The 15,906-nt window shown below is 41.6% G+C and overlaps 1 protein-coding gene across 1 annotated transcript; it reads right to left on the bottom strand.

Annotated features, from left to right (window-relative positions):
- Positions 1 to 7,903: 7,903 nt before the first annotated feature.
- LOC101110103 (T-cell surface glycoprotein CD1a-like) lies at positions 7,904 to 12,120 on the bottom strand. Its single transcript, XM_004002636.6, has 6 exons — positions 11,818 to 12,120; positions 11,238 to 11,504; positions 10,356 to 10,634; positions 9,621 to 9,899; positions 9,217 to 9,307; positions 7,904 to 9,054 (listed from the first exon to the last, which is right to left on the bottom strand). The coding sequence occupies exons 1-6, from the start codon at positions 11,897 to 11,899 to the stop codon at positions 9,012 to 9,014; spliced, it is 1,041 nt and encodes a 346-aa protein (XP_004002685.2). The 5' UTR covers positions 11,900 to 12,120; the 3' UTR covers positions 7,904 to 9,011.
- Between the last annotated feature and the right edge of the window lie 3,786 nt (positions 12,121 to 15,906).

Genomic DNA, 15,906 nt, shown 5'->3' with positions numbered 1-15,906 from the left:
GGGAAATTCACTTTTTTCCATGTACCTCACCAAGGGCTCCTGAAAGACTGGAATCAAATATATAGACCAGAGAAATCCTTCCTCATGGTACAGCCTGAGATCTGAGAAAGGCAGGAAGTCCCAACCAGATCTTGCCCCACTATCTCCCATACAGAAAAGGAGGGAGGCTGGGAGCATGGGAGGGGGAACAGAAGAAAGTTCTATTGTCTTCAGAACATGGGTGAAGACACACAGCAGCTGGAGGAAGGAGAAAAGTGGAGAAGGGACGCTAAAAGAGCCTGTCCTCACCTATTAGAGATTCCATCCTGCTGAGAACAATGTGGGAACACTTAGAAGGCCCAAGTCCCTTAAGAATAAGACAGAGCCAGATTAAGATAATGTCACTACTTCCCCTTCCAAGCAGGTGAGCGAGCAAGGAGTAGTAGGAACTTTCCACTGATGCAAGAGAGGCAATAGTGTGACCATAAATCTTCTTTAAGAACCTCACAAAGGAACTTTCCACTGATACAAGAGAACAAAGGAAATACCAAAGCCTGCAAGCCTGCAAGAGAACCAGGAAAGGCATTTCTCCCCTGCTTTTTAAATATGAGATCCCACATTTATATTTGGTGCTGGACTCCAAAATTGAGTAGCCACCAGTGATTATACCATTCACTGTAGACTGGGGAAAAGCAAGGAGGAGGCAGTTTGAGTTTGGGTAGGAAGAAGAGTTAACTACCTGAGGAATGGAGGCTGGAAACAACAGGTTGGGAGCATGGCAGAGAGACCAAGGACATAACAGATGGAGGAGGAGAGGAGGAACCCCAGAGGAGGAAGAAGAAGGGGGGAGGGAGGAACGAGAAGAAAGAGGAGGAGAGTGGCAGAGGCTGGGATGGGAGGAGGAAGGAGAGGAAGATGAGAGGGAGGAGCAGGAGGAGGATTGGAAAGAGAAGTGGAGCAGAGCCACTGGTTCTTCAACTCAGCTTCTGTGGGAAGCATTGGTCCTAATCAAGGAGCAGGAAGCAGCTGATACTTGAGTTGTGGCCCCACTGTAGACCTGCAGCTTTCCAGAGAGCTCCACTCCTGAGTATACACTCAGCTATGGTGGATGAAGTACAACTCTGACTGAGGAGAAAGGATAGGGGTTTCTCGGGAGCTGACTGAGAAATACTGAGAAATAGGGGAGCTGAGAAAAACCAGAATTGGAACCCAAACTCAAAGGATAAGGTGGGGGCAGGGGGGAGATGACTGTGACCAGAGGCGGGGGGTGGGGGGAGAAAGAAAAGAACTAAGAGATCTGCTCCCTGAACCAGCAAAACCTAGAAGAGAAATCTAGGCATGTTGGGCTATAACTTGATTGTAAATCAAGTTGGTTGGATATCCTAGGGGAGTCCGGTATTCTTCCCTGGGTCACAAGACCTCCCTGAGTCACAAGACCTCCCTGAGGATCCTTCTTGATTCATTGATCAAGACTTAAATCATTGGTGCTTAGGTCACCAGCAATCTCATATTCTTTCTAACAATTGTCTCTTGGTGCTCTTCCATACACAATCTAGCTCTTTAATTCCATCCCCTCAGGACCCAGGTGTGAGCTCCTCTCCCTACACTATCTCACAGGCTTATCCTACATCTCCTCCACACCAAAAGAAACCTCAGCTTCCCTGATAGAGAAATCCACTGCCTCTTATAATGATGTGCCTTTTACTGGCCTGATTTTCCCTCCCACTCTGCTTCAAGATTCCCCTTCACTTTTCTGGCTTCATGCATCTGTTCTGTTTGCTTCTCACCCCTCACAGCAAATACTCTGCACTTCTGGTGGCTCAGATGGTAAATAAAGAATCTTGTTTCAGTGAGGGAAACCTCAGTTTGATCCCTGAGTCAGGAAGATCCCCTGGAGAAGGGAATGGTTGCCCACTCCAGTACTCTTTCCTGGAGAATTCCATAGACAGAGAAACCTGGCCAGCTACAGTCCACAGGGTGGCAAAGAGTCAGACACGACTGAGTGACTGTCACTTCACATTTCAAAAGGAGGTTTGGACTGAGAGCAAGATAAACTCCTGGATAGACACTTGCTGGATATAGCAGTATATTGGAGCGATCATAGCATTCTGGACTTAGTTTTCTTATCTGTAAAATAATTAAGTAAAAATAACTGAATATGTCCAGCAACGCGATGGCTCCAACAATTTTGTGCCTTACTATGCTCCTACACCTTCTGACCAGTGTGTTCTCCTCTGTCACTACTCTGTGTCTCCCTCCTCTCTCATTCTTCTGTGTCTTCCCTTCATTCTCCACCAAGCCTTTATCTCAACTCTTGGCCTTCCTCTCCATCTGTTCCAGCTGGTTTTAGAAAAGGCAGGGGAACCAGAGATCAAATTGCCAACATCCACTGGATCATGGAAAAAGCAAGAGAGTTCCAGAAAAACATCTATTTCTGCTTTATTGACTATGCCAAAGCCTTTGACTGTGTGCATCACAATAAACTGTGGAAAATTCTGAAAGAGATAGGAATACCAGATCACCTAACCTGCCTCTTGAGAAATCTGTATGCAGGTCAGGAAGCAACAGTTAGAACTGGACATGGAACAACAGACTGGTTCCCAATAGGAAAAGTAGTACGTCAAGGCTGTATATTGTCACCCTGCTTATTTAACTTCTATGCAGAGTACATCATGAGAAACGCTGGATTGGAAGAAACACAAGCTGGAATCAAGATTGCTGGGAGAAATATCAATAACCTCAGATATGCAGATGACACCACCCTTATGGCAGAAAGTGAAGAGGAGCTAAAAAGCCTCTTGATGAAGTGAAAGAGGAAAGCGAAAAAGTTGGTATAAAGATCAACATTCAGAAAACGAAGATCATGGCATTTGGTCCCATCACTTCATGGGAAATAGATGGGGAAACAGTGTCAGACTTTAATTTTGGGGGCTCCAAAATCACTGCAGATGGTGACTGCAGCCATGAAATTAGAAGACACTTACTTCTTGGAAATAGATTCTTTTCTGGAACTCTCTTGCTTTTTCCATGATCCAGCAGATGTTGGCAATTTGATCTCTGGTTCTTCTGCCTTTTCTAAAACGAACTTGAACATCAGGGAGTTCACAGTTCACGTATTGCTGAAGCCTGGCTTGCAGAATTTTGAGCATTACTTTACTAGCATGTGAAATGAGTGCAATTGTGTGGTAGTTGGAGCATTCTTTGGCATTGCCTTTCTTTGGAATTGGAAAGAAAACTGACCTTTTCCAGTCCTGTGGCCACTGCTGAGCTTTCCAAATTTGTTGGCATATTGAGTGCAGCACTTTCACAGCATCATCTTTCAGGATTTGAAATAGCTCAACTGGAATTCCACCACGTCCACTAGCTTTCTGCTTTATTGACTATGCCAAAGCCTTTGACTGTGTGGATCACAATAAACTGTGGAAAATTCTGAAAGAGATGGGAATACCAGACCACCTAACCTGCCTCTTGAGAAATCTGTATGCAGATCAGGAAGCAACAGTTAGAACTGGACATGGAACAACAGACTGGTTCCAAATAGGAAAAGGTGTACGTCAAGGCTGTATATTGTCACCCTGCTTATTTAACTTCTATGCAGAGTACATCATGAGAAACGCTGGACTGGAAAAAACACAAGCTGGAATTAAGATTGCCAGGAGAAATATCAATTACCTCAGATATGGAGATGACACCACCCTTATGGCAGAAAGTGAAGAGGAGCTAAAAAGCCTCTTGATGAAAGTGAAAGAGGAGAGTGAAAAAGTTGACTTAAAGCTCAACATTCAGAAAACGAAGATCATGGCATCTGGTCCCATCACTTCATGGGAAACAGACAGGGAAACAGTGGAAACAGTGTCAGATTTTATTTTGGGGGGCTCCAAAATCACCGCAGATGGTGACTGCAGCCATGAAATTAAAAGACACCTACTTCTTGGAAGACAAGTTATAACCAACCTAGATAGCGTATTCAAAAGCAGAGACATTACTTTGCCGACTAAGGTCTATCTAGTCAAGGCTATGGTTTTTCCTGTGGTCATGTATGGATGTGAGAGTTGGACTGTGAAGAAAGCTGAGCGCCGAAGAATTGATGCTTTTGAACTGTGGTGTTGGAGAAGACTCTTGAGAGTCCCTTGGACTGCAAAGAGATCCAACCAGTCCATTCTGAAGGAGATCAGCCCTGGGATTTCTTTGGAGGGAATGATGCTGAAGCTGAAACTCCAGTACTTTGTACACCTCATGCAAAGAGTTGACTCATTGAAAAACACTCTGATGCTGGGAGGGATTGGGGGCAGGAGGTGAAAGGGACGACCGAGGACGAGATGGCTGGATGGCATCACTGACTCGATGGACGTGAGTCTGAGTGAACTCCAGGAGATGGTGATGAACAGGGAGGCCTGGCGTGCTGCGATTCATGGGATCACAAAGAGTCGGACACAACTGAGCAACTGAACTGAACTGAACTACTCCTTGGAAGAAAAGTTATGACCAACCTAGATAGTATATTCAAAAGCAGAGACATTACTTTGCCGAATAAGGTCCGTCTAGTCAAAGCTATGGTTTTTCCAGTGGTCATGTATGGATGTTAGAGTTGGACTGTGAAGAAGGCTGAGTACCGAAGAATTGATGCTTTTGAACTGTGGTGTTGGAGAAGACTCTTGAGAGTCCCTTGGACTGCAAGGAGATCCAACCAGTCCATTCTGAAGGAGATCAGCCCTGGGATTTCTTTGGAAGGAATGATGCTAAAGCTGAAACTCCAGTACTTTGGCCACCTCATGTGAAGAGCTGACTCATTGGAAAAGACTTTGACCCTGGGAAAGATTGGGGGCGGGAGGAGAAGGGGACGACCGAGGATGAGATGGCTGGATGGCATCACAGACTCGATGGACATGAGTCTGAGTGAACTCCGGGAGATGGTGATGAACAGGGAGGCCTGGCATGCTGCAGTTCATGGGGTCACAAAAAGTTGGACACGACTGGGCGACTGAACTGAACTGAACCCTACAACCTAATCTCACCTTTCTTCCTGAGTCATTTTCAAATCTAAAGCACTGTTTTATCATGTGATTCTTGGATTCCAGCGTTCTGTTCAGTTCAATTCAGTTGCTCAGTCGTGTCTGACTCTTTGTGACCCCAGGGACTGCAGCACGTCAGGCTTCTCTGTCCATCACCAACTCCCAGAGTTCACTCAAACTCATGTCCATTGAGTTGGTGATGCCATCCAACCATCTCATCCTCTGTCATACCCTTCTCCTCCCACCTTCAAACTTTCACAACATTAGGGTCTTTTCTAATGAGTCTGTTCATCACATCAGGTGACCAAAGTATTGGAGCTTCAGCTTCAGCATCTGTCCTTCCAGTGAATATTCAGGACTGATTTCATTTAGGATGGACTGGTTGGATCTCCTTGATGCCCAGGGGACTCTCAAGAGTCTTCTCCAACACCACAGTTCAAAAGCATCAATTCTTCAGTGCTCAGCCTTCTTTATGGCCCAACTCTAATATCCTTACGCGAATACTGGAAAAACCATATCTTTGACTATATGGACCTTTGTCACCAAAGTGATGTCTTTGCTTTTTAATGCACTGTCTAGGTTTTGGATATCTTTTCTTCCAAAAAGCAAGCATCTTTTCATTTCATGGCTGCAATCATCATCTGCAGTGATTTTGGAGCCCCAAAAAATAAATTCTGTCACTGTTTTCACTGTTTCCCATCTATTTCCCATGAAATGATGGGACCAGATGCCATAATCTTAGTTTTCTTAGTATTGAATTTTAAGCCAACTTTTTCAATCTCCTCTTTCACTTTCATCAAGAGGCTCTTTAGTTCTTCTTTGCTTTCTGCCATAAGGGTGGTGTCATCTGCTTATTTGAGGTTATTGATATTTCTCCCAGCAATTTTGATTCCAGCTTGTGATTCATCCAGTCCAGAATTTCTCATAATGTACTCTGCATATAAGTTAAATAAGCAGGGTGACAATATACAGCGTTGATGGACTCCCTTCCTGATTTGGAATCAATCTGTTGTTCCATGTCCTGTTCTACCTGTTGCTTCATGACCTGCATATAGGTTTCTCAAGAGGCAGGTCAGGTGGTCTGGTGTTCCCATCTCTTTCAGAATTTTCCAGTTTCTTGTGATCCACACAGTCAAAGGCTTTGGCATAGTCAATAAAGCAGAAATAGATGTTTTTCTGGAACTCTCTTGCTTTTTCCATGATCCAGCAAATGCTGGCAATTTGATCTCTGGCTCCTCTGCCTCTTCTAAAACCAGCTTGAAAATGTGGAAGTTCACAGTTTATGTATTGCTAAAGCTTGGCGTGGAGAATTTTGAGCATTACTTTACTAGCATGTGAGATGAGTGCAATTGTGTGGTAGTTTGAGCATTCTTTGGTATTGCCTTTCTTTGGGATTGGAATGAAAACTGACCTTGAAATGAAATGAAAATGTCACTTGAAATGTCACTTGAAACTGACCTTGAAATGAAATGAAAATGTCACTCTTCCATACACACACACACATACACATAGCTAAAACCTTAAACCATTACTTCACAAAACAGTGTATATAAATGGCTCAAAGGCATGTGAAAATATGTCGAGTACCATTAGCCATCATGGAAACATAAACCAAAAAATTTGGATACACTATACTCCCATTAGAAAGGTTAAAATTTAAAGGGTAAATACATCAAATATGAGTGACAATGTTGAGAAGATGAAAGGTAGATTGGTATAACCACTGAAAACTTGTTTGCCACTTATCTATTAAATGTGAAAAATACATATAAACCGGGCTCATCAATTTCATTTGTATGTCTATTTCCCAAGAGAAAGGGCTGTTTATGTTTGCAAAAAGACATGTATACAAGTGTTCAAAGCAACATTATTCAACATAACTAAAATCTGGAAACAGTGAAAATGTCCATCAACAGTAGAATGGCTAAATGGTGGTACAGTCACACAATGGAATGCTACACACCAATGGAAAATAACGAATTACTGCTATATGTTACAACATGAATAAATCTCACAAAAACAATGTTGACTGAAAGAAGGCAGACAAAAAATAGGTTTTACAATATGACCCTAGTAACATGAAATTCAAAAACAAATCTAAACTCTGGTCATAAAAATTAGAATATTTGTTGCCTTTAAAAAGATATTGAATACAAAATGGGTGTTGACTGGGAATTAGAAGCATGAGGGAAAAAAATTCTATGGGCTGAAAATATTCTATACCAGGGTAGTGAATTATGCTTAGATTCCCTCCAGAAAGCAGACCTAATTCTGGAGAGGAGAGAACATCAAAGTAAACTATATTGAAACAAGAAACGTTATATATAACATACTATCTATAATGCTAAGACGAAGATATGGAAAATGTGAGAGAAGAACTAGACTTGTAGATTCATGAGATGATGACCCGTTTTGATTTGTTTGTTTTTATTAGGCTGGGTCAAGTCCTAGTTGTAGCATGCAGAATCTTTTCATTCCAGCACCCAGGCTCTCTAGTTATGGTGCATGGACTTAGTTGCTCCATGGCATGTGGGATCTTAGTTCCCTGACCAGGGGTGGGACACATGAAACCCATGTTCTCTGCATTGCAAGGCATATACTCAAAAATCCGTAAGAATGTGTTCTATGCAATCTCTTTGCCTTGACCTCACTTCAACCTCAGGATCAACATTCTTGCTCTCTTTTCTTGATCATCTTCTTTTCTCTTCAGGGACACACTAGCACTACTACCTCTCAGATGTCACCCATATCAGTGCTTCTCAAATTTTAATGCATTTATAAACCCTGCTGATTTTGCTGAAATACAAATTGTGTTTCAGGAAGTCTTAGCTGAGCTCCAAGATTCTATATGTCTAACAAGGTGATAACTCTGTTCCTTATCATTGAAACATTTTAAATAATATGAGTCTACATTCTGTCTTCTGCCTTTCATTTAAAATACTTATAAATCAATTTGTTCAATTGCTCTCATGTTCAATTCTTTGTGACCCCACAGACTGCAGCAGGCCCAGGCTTCCCTGTCCTTCCCTATCTCACTATTGTTCAAACTCATGTTCATTGAGTCAGTGATGCCATCCATCCATTTCATCCTCTGTCCTCCCTTTCTCTTCCTACACTCAATCTTTCCCAGGATCAAGGTCTTTTCCAATGAGGACACTCTTCGCCTTAGGTGGCCAAAGTATTGTTGCTTCAGCTTCAACATCAGTTTCCAATGAACATTTAGGATGGATTTCCTTTAGGATTGACTGGCTTGATATCCTTGCAGTACAATGGACTCTCAATATAAAGAAATGTTTTCATTCAAATTAATCTCTAGAGTTAAAAAATAAGAATGGTCAAATATAAAACTGTGTTTCTCCTCAAGGGCTCAGAAAAATGACTAAAAAATAAGATCACTAAGTGCAGTCTCTTGGCCAAGTGAAAAGACTTTTAACCAGAAGAGCATCAGATGTCTCAACTACTACAAAGATGTTAGGAAGGAAAAAAAAAATTTTTAAGATCATAAGTTCAGAATAAATTCAATCCAGATTTTTACTTACAACATACTACATACAGATAAGACATTTTGCCATAGATACAAATAGTAAAAAGACATGGACTTTGTTCTCAAGAAGCTTAAAAAATAGAAGGGAAAGGGGAAATAAATCGCTACAACAAAGGGTCTAAAATGAGGAGGACTTTAAAATTCAGTTAAATTACAATGGCAGTTCAGACGAGGCAGAGACAGCTTCCACTTGTGAATGAGAAAAGACCCTCTGGAGGAAGTAACATCTGAAATAAGCCTGATGATGCACTCACATTTGAATACGTGAAGGATCCTAGAACCTTATTCCATTCAGAATTTAAAATCCCCAACACAGGTTAGAATGACAAATTCTGCAAAAATGCATTTAGCTTAATTGACAATTGATCATTAAGCAAAAAAACACAACAACTAAAAACTCTCTGTAAGGAAAGTGGAAAGGCCATCATCACCTAAGTCTGTTTAGATGTGTCCTGAGTTCCTGGGCAGCTGGGATCTCATTCCAAAGGGAGACTAGAGCTTGGGGATTCACGGTGTGTCCTAATGAGAACAAAGATGGAAGTTACTCTACATGGAGTGGAGGTAAGAAACAACTGCTAAAAAGAAAGAGGTCTGGAAAACTGATGAGAGAGAGAAGAAAAAGGATGGACAAACAAGTGGGGGCTTGAAAAAGGGCAGGAAGGATGCACACAAAGAACTCACCAGTGCTTCCAAAGCCAAAATGCAAGACCTGCCATGAGCACCAGTGTCACTATCACTGCCAAGGCGATCCAGCCCACAGAGCTGTGATGATCTGCGAACAGGACACACACAGGTTTCCTCACAACCCCACCCACTGTTTTACTGCATTTCTGTGCTCTTCCTTTGTTACTGGAGTGTCACCTCACCCTCTCCTTCTTCCCTATTTCTTCTCTCATCCCTCCTTCATCTAACCTCAAGATTTCCCTATGTCTCTAGGGTTCTCATTTTCAACTCCTATATTTTTTATTTTATCTTTATTCCTTTTGGGTCTGCAGTCCCTAGAATCCCCAATTTTTCACCTGGCTCTCTTAGTCTGCTTGAGGACCACCTATTCCCATCCCAGCAGGGCCCCAGTTTTTCCTCACCCCAGTGGAGGATGATGTCCTGGCCTCCTAGACTGCTGTGTCTCACCCGGCAACTCAGGCCAGATGCCTCACTGGCTTCCACATCCAAGGAAACTCGAAGATATGATGTCCCATCAGCATTAGGTAAGATGTCATTTCTCTGAGTGCCCTGTTGCTCCTGCTCACCCCGCATCCACATCACCCAAATGGGCTTTGGGTAGAAGCCAGAGACGTGACAAACCAGCGTCAGTTGGCCAGGGCCAGGACTGGGGCCTGGGGACAGCCAGGCCTCTGGTCGTACTGCAGAGGACAGGAAAGATGGTCAGATGAGGACTCTAATGCAGACCCAGAAGTTCAGATTTTACATCAATTTAGATAGACACACTTTCCCACATTGACCCTGGCCTGATTCCTGGATCAGGAAGATCCTCTGGAGAAGGGATAGGCTATCCCTCCAGGATTGTTGGGCTTCCCTTGTGGCTCAGCTGGTAAAGAATCCACCTGCAATGCAGGAGACCTGGGTTTGGAAAATCTGGAGAAGGGGAAAGGCTACTCACTCCAGTATTCTGGCCTGGAGAATTCCATGGACTGTAACAGATCATGGGGTTTCAAAGAATCAAATACAAGTGAGCAACTTTCACTTTCCCATATCTAGGATTGTCACCCATTATCCTCTCCACCTCTTAGTTCCATGTTAGGAAATGAAAAGGTGTGATTTTAGAACAAAATATTAATGGAAAAGGGTGTGGAACTAACCTTGTCTCTGGAGATATGCCTTCCCAGCATCAAGAAGACCCAAGAGGAAACGTGGGCAGGTATCACTGAGCAGCTTGTGTATTGTTTCCTGGTTTCCTTTGAACAAATTGAATAGTCTTCTGAGGATCTGAGCCCTCCTTCCACCCTCTGGAGAGGACACCCATGACTTGTTCTGAAAGCTCAAGAAGTCTGATCCTTGATAAGCAGTCCGAATAAAGCCTACTGGGGCTTCCCCAGCATGCAGCTCACAGCCTTTTGCTATCTGTCCCTCAAAGGGATCTGGCAAAGAAAATTAGAGAAAAGAGGGCATAAAAAAGATAAAATTAATCAAAGGACGATGGAAACAGAAGGGAGAATTTTTCAGATATTTCATCAGATATTTCATCAGATATTCAGAGAAAGGGGAATTATTGGCAATTGGGAATATAGGAAGAGATGAATGACATAAGGAGGAAGGTAAAATATTTAAAGAAGGCAGTGTAAATTATGTGAGCAAGAGAATAAGGAAGGACTTAAAGTGAGAAAATGGAGGTTAAGATAACCCAGGATGAATGAAATGCGATAGATAACACTGAATATATAGGCATCTATGCCTAGTTGGAAACTGGAGAAAGAGGCTGTTGCAAGGGACCAATGAGGCAAGATAATAAAGCACAAGCCTGCAGTCAATGAGAGAGGAGTCTGTAAATAGCAGAAGTCTTGAACCTTCTGAGAAATCAGGGTCTGGATTATACCCTCTGCCCAAAAGGATACAATTGCAATTCTATGGTGTGGAGAGTTAAGTTTCAGAATTGACTGTAGGCTGTTTCTTAGAGAAATAAACTCATTAAAACACACACCCCCTACCATATCCCCAATCCCTGTTAAGGAAAATGAACTTACATTCTAATTTCCATTTCTTGGCAAGGCTGTAAAATGCCTGAACAAATCTAACGAAGCTCATGTGAAAAAAATTTTGCATTTCCATCAACTCCTCATTGCTGAAGTTGCCCTTGGACCAAGGCCACAGGTAAATAATAGTGCCAGGGTTGTTCTTCCAGCCATGAGTCTGCAACTCACCCAACCAGCCTGAGCACAGACTTTGCACCCAAGAACTGTTGTGAAAGGATAAGACACAGATGACTTTGAAGGAAACGGGCTCCTGAAAGCCTGTGGGGAAAGAACAAAGACAATAAGGAGGGGCATTGGGAAGGAGAGATTGGAGAATGAAAGATGCCAAAGAAAGGAAACTCAGAATCTAGATGAAAGGCAAGATATCTCAGCAGACACATGCCTGCCCCAGGGCCCTATGTGCTATATATGAATATAATCTTCAAAAGAGCACAGGGGTCTGTGTCAGGGATACTCAGAATGAAACTAGGCTGATACTCTCAATCTTCTGGTTTGGGAAATAACCCCATACACACAGGTATGCACGTGCGTGTGCACACAAACACACACAGTCACACACACATACATCTACCTTCTGGAACAGAGTTCTTATTCTCTTCATTGTCTCCACCCACGAAAAGAGCCAGGAGCAATGGAAGTTGCAGAAACAGCATCTCATTTGCAGATGTTTTTTTCTCTCAGAAAAGTTGCTCTTTGATTTCTGTTCTAAGCAAACCTACGACACAACACCTCTACTCTAACTTCCTTCTCTTACCAATGAACCTTCCCTTTATTCAGTCTGAAAAAAAAAAAAAAAAAAAAGAAAGACAGAAAGAAATCTGCTTCTTCCCTAATCCCCAGACTGCCTACACAAATGCTCATTTCTCTTCCAGTTCTGACTCTTCTCTAGCTTCCAAGTTCTCTCCTTGTCACCAGCTTCCATCCTGTTCATCTTCCCCAATCTAACTGTTATGGACCAAGTCTTATGGGTATTGAAAAGTCAATGTACCAGTAAGGACCTTCTCAACCATGAAATAAAAGCATGAAACTAAATGTCTTCCCAGCAACCTGCTTAAAGTTCTCATGCCACTGCTCTTTTCTGTTACTCTGTCTTTCTCCTGCTTTTTTTAAAATATTTCCTCAAATATTTTCTCCCCCTCTCTCACTCCCACCCATCTCATTCACACCTCTGAGTTCTCACTCATTGCTTTTCTAGCTTTTTCAGGATCCCCTATGATTTCCCTGAGAAACAGTATAAACTGACACATATTCTTCATTATTCTTAGGGAGCAGCCAGTAGCCATCACAGAGATCACAGGAGCATTGCAACATAAAGAAAACCCTCCTCTGTTTGACTTGCATTGTCATATAGTCACTCATCAAACAATCACGTAGCACCTGCCTGAGAAAGAGTATCTGTTACACTTGTGAATCATGTTACACACAATGCAATAACCTTATTCAAAGACTTTTTAGATTCCTTGGGGGATAAAACACTGAAACAAGAATTGCAAATCTTGCTGTGCTGAGACTTATTATAATGTATAAACTGTAGACCAAACACACACACACACACACACACACACACACACACACACACACACACACACACATTCTTGAAACAACATTTTCCAAAATGGTGACCCTTAACTGTTTTGTTTACCCAACAGGATCTTGACTTCAGAGGTTGTCCTGAGGTGTTACATCTATAGCCTGTGTGGAAGGAAAAAAAAAAAGTTTTAACTGAGTAAATTTGAAGATCTTCTGGCTTTATTCAATGATTCATTAATTGGACAACATCCCATCTAGCAACTACAAAGGCACTCAGAGAAACAGCATAAAATGGAAGGTTTTTATAAAATGGGCAGGTCAGGTGAGCTATTTATCAACAGAAAAGATTATTTTAGACTAGGACAACTTCTTTTTGAGGGGAAGGGAATAGAGAGAATTTTATCATGTAGATTGCATCTTCTTCCTCTGGAGGATGGAGAGGGCCTCACAGGGAGATTATCCCATTGGTGCTGATCAGAAAATTACAAAATAGTTGATTAAGATTACATTTCTGGTGAAGGTTGGAAATGAAGTTAAGTCAGATATTGAATCTAGATTTGGCATCATGCACTTTAGCCAAGTGACTCCAGTATGGGCCTGTGGTTTTCTCTTCAACAACCCCTACTGTACTGGATCCCCAACATCTAACAGAGTGCCTGGTAAGTGGTAGGTGCTCAGTGAATATTTTTTAGTGTTGGCATAATTTGATACAGGCATCAAATGATATTGTACGTTATAGTGATCTTCAACATAAAATTATTCAAGAATCAGAAAACGTTATTTACCCCTACTTGATGAAGTGAGAAACTTTAGAGTTTTACTTCAGATTAAAGTATATGCTAATAAACATGAAGTTTACAGAAAGGTTCCTGCTGTAAATCTCTTATTAATGATGTAAAAAATAATAAACAGAAATCTCAATTAAATAGAGTTGGGAGAACCAAAGTGGGGACTCTCAAGCTTTCACATGGGTCACCATGATTGCAGATGCCAAATTGCAATTCTCTGCTCATCCAGAATAAACCCATCTTGTTTGGGGATATATGTGGTCATCTACTTGTTTTAGGTCAACACATAATAAGAAGCCACTGAGAATATATAGGAAATAAAGTTAATAGAATATAATGAAGTCATTTATCCAAGATTATTTTCTTACTGGTCTTAACTGAATGCTTCGTGCTTGCTTTATCATATGCTGCTCTCTACTGGAAATGCTGATCTCCCTCATTCATGGTGTTTGTAACTGTCTAAAGTCACTTAAATACTTGTTTATGCTACTTATAACCTGGATAGATGTATTTATGCTATTTATTTTGTTAATTCTTAGTATATAAGCAAACAAAAGTTATTTCAGGCTAATTCAAGGAAGAAATTTTTTTATTAAGATAAGAAAATAAAAAGCTAAAAAGAGTTTCATTTGAATATTTGTAATTTTTAAAAGCTGGACAAGCAAAATCACAACTTTTCTTGAAACCATCACAGCACTGAAGTATCAGGGCCATCAATTAACCCAAAACTTAAGGAAAGACAGATTCCTCCAAGGAAATACGAAATGCAAATCCTTGCTTGCTTGGGACAAATGTCGGATGCTACAGAAGCCAGCGAGAATAATTCACATAAAATTGTTTATAAACTCCTAAAGGCATGAGTATCTACACACTGAGAGTTACAGATAAGGGAAAGTCACTCAGTCGTGTCTGACTCTTTGTGACCCAATGGACTACCAGGCTCCTCCATCCATGGGATTTTCCAGGGAAGAATACTGGAGTGGGTTGCCATTTCCTTCTCCATACAGATAAGGGAAATTCACTTTTTTCCATGGACCTCACCAGGGTCTCCTGAAAGATTGAAATCAAGGATATAGGCCGGAGAAATCCTTCCTCATGGTACAAGACTGAGATCTGAGATAAGCAAGAAGTCCCAACCAGATCTTCTCCACTATCTCCCACACAGAAAAGGAGGGAGAGTGGGAGGGTGGGAGTGTGGGAGGGGGAAAGGAAGAAAGCTCTGTTGTCTTCAGGACATAGGTGAAGACACACAGCAGCTGGAGGAAGGAGAAAAGGGAAGAAGCGACACTAAAATAGCCTGTCCTTAATTTTTAAAGCTTCCATCTCACCGAGAACAAGGTGAAACACTTAGAAGGCCTAACCCTCAAAACTGAAAGACTAGGCACCTGCCTAAGAATGAGACTGAGTCAGAATAAAAATAATGCTCCTACTCAGTCTCCAAACCAGATGAGCCAGCATGGAATAGTAAGAAAGTTCCACTGCTGCACAAGAGGAAATAGTGTGGTCATAAATCTTGAAGCACCTCACAAAGGAAATACCAAAGCCTGTGAGTGAAGCAGACATTAAGAAAAATTCTCTATCCACACTGAACAAAGTAATACTAGAGGAATTTGAAGACTGTTAAAACAACAACAAAACATGAATCCACTTAACACCTAATTGACAGAAATCTACACACTCAGTGTTTCACAAAAGTCTATTTCAAGACCAAAAAATTAAACAAAAACACTGTTTACTTCAGCGTCTCTTGTACACAATATGATTGCATTTCAACCAGGAGTTATTAAACACACACAAAAAAAGTCATGAAAGTAAAGCACCCAGGAAACTAAGATAGTCTGCACTTGCAGAAAGATGTCCTTTGCCCTAGAGACAGTGACTCTAACCAATTAAAACAGACAAACAAACCAAAAAAAAAAAAAAATCTAAACAAACATAGCTTGAAAGACAGAGAGACAGAGAACGAAGTTGACTTCAAAAGAAAAGGAAAAAATTGATGTCTTAGAACAATTAAAAGCCCTTTTTCCCTGCTTTTTACATATGAGGCCCCATATTTACATTTTGTTCAGCTCAGTTCAGTCACTCAGTCATGTCTGACTCTTTGCGACCCCATGGACTGTAGTATGCCAGGCCTCCCTGTCTATCATCAACTCCTGGAGTTTACCCAATTGAGTCGGTGATGCCATCCAGCCATCTCATCCTCTGTCGTCCCCTTCTCTTCCTGCCTTCAATCTTTCCCAGCATCAGGGTCTTTTCAAATGAGTCAGCTCTTCACATCAGGTGGCCAAAGTACTGGAGTTTCAGCTCCAACATCAGTCCTTCCAATGAACACTCAGGACTGA

This window comes from Ovis aries, chromosome 1 (genome assembly GCF_016772045.2).
Source record: "Ovis aries strain OAR_USU_Benz2616 breed Rambouillet chromosome 1, ARS-UI_Ramb_v3.0, whole genome shotgun sequence".
In the NCBI taxonomy this organism is placed as follows: domain Eukaryota; kingdom Metazoa; phylum Chordata; class Mammalia; order Artiodactyla; family Bovidae; genus Ovis; species Ovis aries.
The sequence above is the reverse complement of the archived record's forward strand: the minus strand, read 5'-3'. Positions and strand labels throughout refer to the sequence as shown.